The sequence below is a fragment of the Amaranthus tricolor genome, chromosome 3 (assembly GCF_026212465.1).
Source record: "Amaranthus tricolor cultivar Red isolate AtriRed21 chromosome 3, ASM2621246v1, whole genome shotgun sequence".
NCBI lineage: Eukaryota > Viridiplantae > Streptophyta > Magnoliopsida > Caryophyllales > Amaranthaceae > Amaranthus > Amaranthus tricolor.
In genome coordinates this window covers 8294253-8304110 of record NC_080049.1, presented here as the reverse complement: position 1 = coordinate 8304110, position 9858 = coordinate 8294253, and the positions used below count along the sequence as shown (strand labels likewise).

General features: G+C 32.7%; 1 protein-coding gene across 1 annotated transcript; it reads left to right on the top strand.

Moving 5' to 3' along the window:
* The first annotated feature begins 1623 nt into the window (after positions 1-1623).
* LOC130809437 (phenylacetaldehyde reductase-like) lies at positions 1624-9495 on the top strand. The gene is made up of 6 exons (XM_057675221.1): positions 1624-1833; positions 5636-5805; positions 7528-7719; positions 8635-8797; positions 8888-9074; positions 9187-9495. The coding sequence occupies exons 1-6, from the start codon at positions 1716-1718 to the stop codon at positions 9332-9334; spliced, it is 978 nt and encodes a 325-aa protein (XP_057531204.1). The 5' UTR covers positions 1624-1715; the 3' UTR covers positions 9335-9495.
* Positions 9496-9858: the final 363 nt, after the last annotated feature.

Below are 9858 nucleotides of genomic sequence, written 5' to 3'. Positions count from 1 at the left end.
ATCTCAGATGGCGTTTTACTCCAAATGCCTGAATAAAACCGCCATTTCATGTAGCGGTTTCATTAAAAAAAAAAAAAAAAAATTTCTCAAAGCAATCCTACGTGGACGGTAAACTTGGAAATACTTTCCCATTTTAAGGAAAGTGGGAATTTCTTTTTAATTTGGCCATAGATTGGGAATAGACTCTGAAACAAATTGACAAACATTTTTCAACTTTATTCATGGCAAGCTGCTTTTGGATCTTCACATTTGTACTATGGAGTCTAAATCGCAATGCCCACTATTGTTCTGATCAAAGGTCTCCTAGGTAGAGTCAAGCCTTTTTTACTCTTACTAAAGCTTGACAAAAATCTTAAAAAGACGTTTTGGACAACACACTTTAGGCTAGATAATCCAAATCATACAATATAATATGAGTTATAAAATTTTAAATGCAACCTCATAATACTTGATAATCCAGCGTTTTTGCCTCTAGTATAAGCAAATAGCACGCGCAGAGGAATACTTTCGCTAATAAATTTGGACAACTCTTCAAATATTATAGTGACTAAGAAAGAGCTAAAGGTTATTCCTTGATGCCAACCTACTTCTATCAAAAAAAAGGCTTTGCTACCCCCACAACTAACTAAATGTTGGTCTTAATTTCATCATACATACATTATATTACCTTAACATACATCAATAGTTTTCCCTTAGCCTCCAATTTATCCCAAATAATAATATGTGGTACTTCCTCTAAATCAATAAACACCATATGAAAATTAATTTTTTTTTTCATACAATTCTCCGTCAACATTTTGAGTACGTGAATAATATCAATAATGGACCTCTCCTGACATGAGTCCAAATTATACTCTTTGAAAACTGTTTCTCACCCTCATCGTGTGGTAGAATACCGAGAAAAGTTTGACCACTATAATTCCACATAATTCAACATTACTTTTGATATCTAGTGGAATAAGTTTGGTTCCTCCCGTATATTAAAAAGTTTTCAATCATTATATATCTTTTTTGTCGAAACAACTCTATAAGATGTTTAGACTAATTAATACTTCTTTCTTTATCTCAATAGAATAACCCAAAGTACAAATGAGGTTAAATTAAATAAATAAATAAAAGTGATAAAAAGTACATTAATGAAGACTAAAACAAATATATGGATTAAATAAAAATGTAAATTAAATTATTTATGAATAAAAATTTAAAAAAAGTGTACTAGGTCACTCATGACTAATATAAGATGGGCAAAATTGTAAATAAACTAACTTTTGCTTGATCCACTAAAAATAAATCAATTATTGTTTATTTTTAAATAAATCCATCTATTCCCACCTATTCGATTGCTGAAAATAAACTTAATTATTGTTTATTCCTAATTCTTAATTTACATATAAGTATTTAAAGATTGTTATAAACAATAAATCGATTTATTTTTAGCAAATATACTTAATGTGTGATCTATTTAAAAATAAAAATCAATAATAAGTAAATTTATTTTCAGCGGATCAAACATAAATTAATTTATTATTAACAATTTACCTATTAAGAAACATAGAAAATTTAATAGAATAAAGTGAAATAAATAAGGCCAATAGAAAAATAATGTGGAGATGTTGAACCACGGTCCACGGTCCACGGTAGGTTGGTTTCTTATGGAATCCTGAAAATGTTAATAATTGAATTTGATGAATTGTTGAGGGTTGAGGAGAGAGAAGATGAATGGTGAAGGAAAAAGAGTGTGTGTAACAGGTGCATCCGGTTACATAGCTTCATGGCTTGTCAAGCTTCTTCTTCAACGAGGCTACACCGTTCAAGCTTCCGTCCGTGATCCCAGTAATTTCCTTCTATTTTTTTCTTTTTATTTCATTTTTTGTTGTTCATTTATAATCTGATTATCAATTTTGATTGTAATTGGAATGATTTTTTTTTTGGGGGGGGGGTTTTGATATTATGATGTCTTGTGAGTATATTTTTTTGTTAGTATACTGGCAATATTGTAGTACTCCTTTTATTTAGCTGGATATAAAAAGTTACTCCGTTACGTTCATTAAATTTTCACAATAAATATTTAGATAATTAAAAAATTAAAACTTTTTAGATAGTAAATATATTATATTATTAAATAATAGATTTGATGGTGAAAAATTTTACTTATAAATATTAAAAAAAAATAAAAAAAAATATGGAGATGATAACTAATAAAAAATTATTTTTATTAAGTTTGTGAGATATATGTAAGGATCATAAAAAATAAAAAATGTTGAATTGAAGTTAATGGAAGAAAGGTAAGAATCATAAGTATTATTAAAATATTAAAATGACGACGAATACGATTATTTTTGTCCAATATATATGATATAAATAAAAAGATTTTTTTTAGAACAACAAATAAAATATTTTAGAAATGTTTCTCGATAATAGGCTTTATACTAAAATATTTTAGAAATGTTTCTCGATGTGGATCATAAACTATCTGCAAGAAAATCCTTTAGTCTTGTCTTCATAATTTTCATGGCAGAGAATGCTCTTTCTCCGGCCAGTTGTTGTCTAGACGGGAATAGTCAATATAAGGCGTATTAGTCAATTGAATATGTTATGGTCTATTGTAAGGTATGGAAATTGTCCCACGTCCGTTGTAAAGTGCAATTGGTGTGAGGTTTGTAGACAAATGGGCTCTCTCACCTAATAGGCTAGTTTTTTGGGTGATCTCTCCTGTTTGTCCTATAACAGTGGTATCAGAGTTGGACTCGGAGCGGGTGGCCTGCGGAGTGGGTGGCTTGGAAGAGCCGGCCGTGCCCCAACGAGGACGTTGGCCTTATGGGGGTCGATTGTTATGGTCCATTGTAAGGTATGAGACTTGTCCCACATCGATTGTAAAGTGCAAGGTGTGGGGTTATAGGCAAATGGCTCTCACCTAATAGACTAGTCTTTTGGGTGAGCTCTCCTATTTGTCCTATAACAATCCCATACCTTGCAATGGACCATAACATCATATGAAATCATTTACCATAATAACTCACCAACACATAATAACGAGTCCATTTTATTTTCTATTGTTGTATGAAATTCATCTTGTCATTTAGGAGATTTATTAATAATATTTATAATCAAACTCAAATTCGAAAATAATTGGTCTCGGGGTGAATTTCACAAGAAAATGCCATTAATGCAAGTTATAAATGATGTGCAAAACAATGAACATGATAAGCAGAAGAGCAATCACAAAGAAATGCTTGTAGTCCTCTCTATTCACCTCTCATGTTACTAGCGCCATCATACCCTAGACAACGAATATTTTCAATAGATAAATTATGTCGAGCAAGAACATTATATAACCTCTTGAGTATTGCCGCACTAGCGTCTAAAACATGTATAAGGTCAAAGAACCGCTCCATGGTAGTCAAAATAAAATCTATTTCCACTCTTGGATTCATCTCTGATATCATCAACAATTATGCAAATTTGGAGTCTCTAATTTCGTGTCTTATTGCCTTAGCAATATCTTTATTATACATTGCTAGTACTTTTCCAATTTCAAGAAAGTTTTCTTGTTCTTCGAAAGGATGGACTCATGACCTCTCAATATGATACATTAGCATGTTAAAATGAACTCCACACTCGCAGTGTCCTCTTTTGTTTGTCCTATACATGGTGGTTTGCCAAATCTTTTTGCTGGGTTTTGGGCGAACCAAATGGATTGAGGGGGTTATTTATGTGCTACCTAGTGAGCGTCCTAATAAAAAGATTGTTTTTGTATTAGTTTTATTATGCTATTGATCTTTTTAGAGATAGTTGAAATCATGAAAATGAGGGAAATATTTTACGTCTACAAGAGACAAAATGGATTAGAAATAGAGCTACGATAGTAGGTGGAAGATAAGAATGTGAATTGTAGTATTCGGGACAAGATAGAAATTGAAATGAAGTTGGTGTCGTTATGGATGAAGGAATATCTAGAGATTGTAGCAGAGGTATGTCGAAAGAATGATAGGAGAGTGAAATTGTATATGATAAAGAGATTTTGAACATCATAAGTGCCTATGCAGAGCAAGCGGCAATAGATGAATCAATCAAAATGAAAATTTAGGAGGATTTCGATGATATGGGCAAAAAATACCAATGAATGAGAAGCTCTATATAGCAGGTGATTTAAAGGTTGCTAACACATTGTTTAAGCAGAGAGATAGCTACTTGATGACTTTTAGAATTAGAGTAAACACAATCCAAATTGACTACCTTTTTTACGAGAATGATTAACGATAGATAGAGGTAGTTGCCTAAATTTTGTAAAATTATCATAGGAGAATGTTTAGCCAATCAATATAGACTCCGTAATCTTAGATGTTCACCTTCAAGTAAGATGAAATATAAAGAAACCTAAAGAAGAACATAGTATTCAATGATGTAGATTAAAAAGGATAATGCTAAAGTTTTCACTGAGAAAGTAGTTAAAGTATTGAATATGGTTGACATTCAGCTTTTGGAGGTTGAGATGGAGATAAAGTTTGAGCCTATGCCTTGTAGAGAAGTAAGGGAAGGCAGATGGAGTGAATAGAGGAAAGGGGTTGTATTGAATTAGGGTGTGAAGGAGAATAAGATGAGAGAACAATTTCCTAGATTAGGTTATCAATCGTGGCACGTTATATGCAAATGCAAATCCCTTTGATACAATTGAGCCTACAATTATGCCTATAAACTAGAAAAATAATATAGGATGATATGATAAATATTCCAATATCTAAAAATACAATGCAAAATCATCAACATATTATATTGCTTACACATCCCTTTTATCCGTGTGAGATATGACCATGACAATTGTTTAGAAGGCATAGTGAGGATTACCTTGAAAAGTCCAAGGGGAATTTAAATGTATTTTACATAGATTAGTTTGATCAATTGATCATGCTACTTTTTAAAAAATTCTTCTTTGTATCATTTCAATTTTATCTATATTAATCTTATAAGAATCTCAAGTAGTTGATCATTCTATTGGATTTGGGGGCATAAAATAGGGTAAAATGATGTTCTAGGAAAATAAATTAGTGATTTTTTATAATCTATAAAGGAATCTAATGTGCATTTGTCAATTTTTTAATGTAGTGTTTGGGAACGAGTATTTCATTTCAAATTATAGATTTCAATTATGAAATCACAAATGAAGAATTTGAGAATGACAAGGTTTGGTAGTCATTCTCAAATTTTAACTTTAACTACTTTAAAAACAATTGTGGAATTTGATCCAAATACAAATTTGAAAATTTTTGATTTGGCAAACAATAAATTTAAGTCAATTCTAAATTTTCAAATGAAATACATGTTCCCAAACACAATCTAATGAAATACATGGTTACAACTCACTAGTATTTCATATCAACTGCCATTGATGTTTTATATATTAATCAGTCATTCAAATATTTCGGCTACATTTTGGTTATTGGAACCTTACTAGTTTTGAATTATGATTCACTCTTTCTTTACAAGCTAATGACTTGTTATAAAGGATGGAGTGTTCGGATTACACATACATAACTTGTTAAAAAGGATCAAGTGCTTTTGTGTCTTTTGAAATTTTGGTACAACCCAAATTGAGATAGCTCTTTAATAGATTTATTGAACTCCAAAATTGTCGTAGATGATGGAAGAAAAGTCGGCCACTTGCATTCTTTAGATGGAGCTAAGGAGCGCCTACACTTGTTCCCAGCAAATCTATTGGAGGAAGGTTCTTTTGATGCTGTTGTTGAGGGTTGTGAAGGTGTTTTTCATACCGCTTCTCCCTTTTATATTGATCCTACAGACCCAGAGGTTTGAAAGTGTTTGCAATTCTCTTGACTCAATTTCTTTCATTTTGCTTGTTATAAATTGCCGAGCTGATTTGTTAATTGTAATTTTTTATCAAACTTTTAACTATCAAAAGCTAAAATTTTGATTATAATCCCTTGTATATATGGATTCGTAAATTCCACTAGTAGTGGGACACAAAGTTTTCGTTGTTGTATTTTTCAATAAGATGACGAGGGCATGATGTAGCTATCATGACATGTGAGCAAATTTTCATTAATATTTTCTTCTGCTATGCTTGTATTCTAAATTGTTGTCTTGTGAACTTCAATGTTGAGCTGCATTCTGCCATTTAAAGGCTTCGGGTGGCCAGAGTTGGAGTAGAAGTCAATGAAATGAAACTCAATTTAATTAAACTGAACTGAAGAAAAGGGTGAAGTGTGAGAGTAAAAGTGATGTGCTAAATTGTACTCGACTAATTTGTAGTTTGGGAGAACAATGTTACTTAGTAACAATTCTCTTATATTGTATTGAGTATGCCCGTAGTGAAGATGTGAGATTCTATGCTTGTTTGGTCGTACTAATGCATATGTTTTTTTCGTTTGCTTAGCTTTTTGCACGTACAGTTGGCCGACTGAGATTCTAGCCGGGGGAGTCAAGCTCCAAACGTGCATTCAACATTGTCTTTGTTGGTATTTTAGAGGAGTCAAAATTATCTGAAGGAGAATATGTTACCAAAATTATTCGCGTATGTTTGTGGCTACTTTGAACTTATGGTGTTGCAGAGTTTGAGTGGGGGGTTGTGTTGATAATCTTGGGATGGCACGTACAAAAATTGTACATTGGCAATAAGCGATACAGGAAGGACTCTGTAGTATTAAGGGATGCAAGGCTAATTACGCTAGTTACTTGCTTATTTTTTGGTGGATGTTTCAAGATACACATGGAAGCACTGAGGCATGTGTTTATGATGTGTATGGAAGCGTTGACAAGAGCACCTAGAACGTCGCACCAGGGCGTTTGTGACTTTCGAAGTGGTAATTTGCCACGTGGTGATAGATTCCTTGATGTTAGATCGCGGCAAACTCCCTATTATTGTACTTATGTGTAGGTCTAGATGTAAGTTAGTGTCACTGTGCTTTTATGAGTTTATCCTCGTTGTTCTAGTTTGTTGCTCACATGGGGTTGGCCCTTTTACATTGTATAAATAGGCCCTGGATGAATTATGTGCACTTCATCAAGCATGACTACATCCTCAATATCCATTATTTTTAAAGGATTAGTTTAAAAGCATCGGCAATTTGTTTCACTATAATAGCTGAAGTGGTGTCCAACTGCCAGGCCCTTCCAAGCGATGTTCACACCATACAGACCCTTCAATGAGCCTGTTTCAGTACTCTTTCCAATGGCAGGCAAATTTGTCTGTCGTTGTATTTAATAGAGACTTTGGTTATTTATGTGTATATCTGTCCGTATTATCAATAAAATGTGAGTCAGGACAAATTCTTTTTGTTGATTAAATAGGTAGAAGGACCTTATTAGTTGCTTAACTGCTTCTAGAGTATAAATGCTGGTAACCTGGTGTGGAATAATATATGAAGAATAGTAAGCCAACTTTGTATAATTGTTTCTGATATCTAATGATTTTTTTTCAATCTTTCATTATTTTATTAATATCTGATAATCTTTTTTATTAACTTGTTCTTCTCTTGGCTAATGTAATTTTCCTGGATGTGTTTATGTTAGGCTGAATTGCTTGAACCAGCTGTGAAAGGAACACTTAATGTTCTAAATTCCTGTGCAAAATTTCCATCTATAAAGAGAGTGGTCTTGACATCTTCGTTGGCAGCAGTTGTATGCAATGAGAAACCACTAAGTCCTGATGTAGTAGTTGATGAAACTTGGTTTTCTGATCCAGATTTTTGTAAGAATTTCAAGGTTAGTGACTTTCTTTGACTTACTATCTGACTTTTACCTTATATTCTTTGTGTTCAGTGGGATTGGATTGAGGAAACTTCATATATCTGAATTTAAGTTGCCTATTGATTTTCCAATGATTTTGTCTGAAACATGGGAGCCTATCATAGTGCAAAACAAGGCCACATTGTATCGTATCAGTATTCAAAATTACCGAGCCTGTATAACTAGCATCGTAAAAGTGTAAAAAACTGCATTTAAGGCTGTTCCAAGTGATAATTCATGGTTTTCGCTGATATTTGGCGTTATGGCAATCTCATCATCCCCGTTACCACATTACCGTATCCGTTACCGCAATCGTGATCATTATTGTGTTTTTGCGCTACTTAGCCTATGTGGCTCTCATTGCTCACTTATGCATCGATTAATTTTAACGAGTTGACCTGTAAGTGTTTATAAGTAATAGTAGAATACTTAAACTACTGATCATTTGTGGACTACAAGCGGACACTGGAGTCGAGTGCTATAGTCGCTCAATACATGCATATTCTTCTTGAAAACCTTCTCTTGTGTTTGCACAACAGAACAAGTGTTCTTAAACCTCGTACTTTGACTTACTTGCTGCATCTCTTCATCTTTTGATGCAATAGTATCTTTTTTCTGTCATTTCATGCTTTTGTTTTGTTCTAATCTGCTTAATGATCTGAGTGTTGATTTGTTTTAATTCGTGATCGAGAAGATGCTGTAATCCGTAAGACACTGACTTATTTTCCTTAATAAAGCATGTCATTCATCCAGTAGCTTAACATTGTGAAAATGCAATTGTAATGGATTAGACATGAAACGTGCCAGATTGTAAATTTGCTCTACTCATTTTCGATTGTTCTTAAACTTCATTTTCTCTTATGAAAAGTTGCTGCATATAATTATATGCAGATGTGGTATGAAGCTTCCAAAACTTTGGCCGAGGAGGCTGCCTGGAAATTCGCGAAAGAGAAAGGTATCGACTTGGTCACCATAAATCCAGGAATGGTTATTGGACCGTTGTTGCAGCCAACACTCAACACAAGTGCGGCTTCCATAGCCAGCTTATTTAGCGGTATGCATTATGTACACAACTAGGTAACGTGTATGGAGGAATATTACTGATTTGCTTTGCTTTGCTTTGTTCTTTCTCTTGTTCATGTAGGTTCTGAAATTTATCCAAATATGTCTTTTGGCTATGTCAATGTTAAAGATGTAGCGACTGCACATATCCTGGCCTTTGAGGTTCCGTCAGCAAATGGAAGGTATTGTTTAGTCGACATCGTCGTACATTTTTCAGAGATTGTGAAGATATTACGAGAACTTTTTCCTAACGCCAAACTTGCTAAAAGGTGTGTTATTTGCTTTGTTCATAATACATTCACCTTCGTATGATGTACCACCGAGTTTTTATGAAAATCGATTGTACGTCTATGGAATATTTCTGAGGCATTGAATTTTCAGGTGTGCTGAGGATGACAATCCTTTGAAGTTTAAATACCAAGTTTCCTCCGAGAAGGCTCGATGTTTGGGCATCAATTTTATTCCTTTTGAAACAAGTCTTAAAGAGACGGTTGAAACCCTGAAGGAGAAGGGATTTATCTGCATTTGAATCGCATTATAAGTTTAAATAAAAAAGTGATATTCAATCAAATGAGAAATGTTATCATTTTGTGGAAAATTTCTCAAATATAATGTGAAATATCCCAAAGCTTTAGTTATGTTTGTCTCTTCGATTCAAGTTTAAAATATAACTAACTCTTAAAATCTCTACTCGAAGTCTTAATCTTTATTCTCTAGAAGCTTAATTTTATTTTTTAACTTCCTATATTAACTCTTAAAACACCTACTATAAGATTTAAAATGTTAATTCTAACTCTTAAAACTCATAATACAAGTCTTAATATTTCTTCTCTAAAGGCTTATTTGTATTTTTTTACATACATATTTTAATCATTAAAATTTCCATTTTAAGGGTTAAATCTCTAGGTCAAGGTTTAAAATTCCCACTTTAAGTTTTAATTTTTCCTTTACCAATGGTTAAAATAACTATATCAAAACTTAAAATGTTCACTCCAAATATTTGAAGCAATTCAAAACTTAAAATAGATTATGTTACTTATGTAGACATAAAAC

What these genes read in the sequence shown, in the direction of transcription:
- LOC130809437 (XM_057675221.1), top strand. Translation starts at nt 1,716, where the DNA reads ATGAATGGTGAAGGAAAAAGAGTGTGTGTAACAGGTGCATCCGGTTAC. An exon ending in AGCTTCCGTCCGTGATCCCA is followed by an intron (nt 1,834 to 5,635) that starts GTAATTTCCTTC and finishes AAATTGTCGTAG; the next exon opens with ATGATGGAAGAAAAGTCGGC. An exon ending in CATAGCCAGCTTATTTAGCG is followed by an intron (nt 8,798 to 8,887) that starts GTATGCATTATG and finishes TTGTTCATGTAG; the next exon opens with GTTCTGAAATTTATCCAAAT.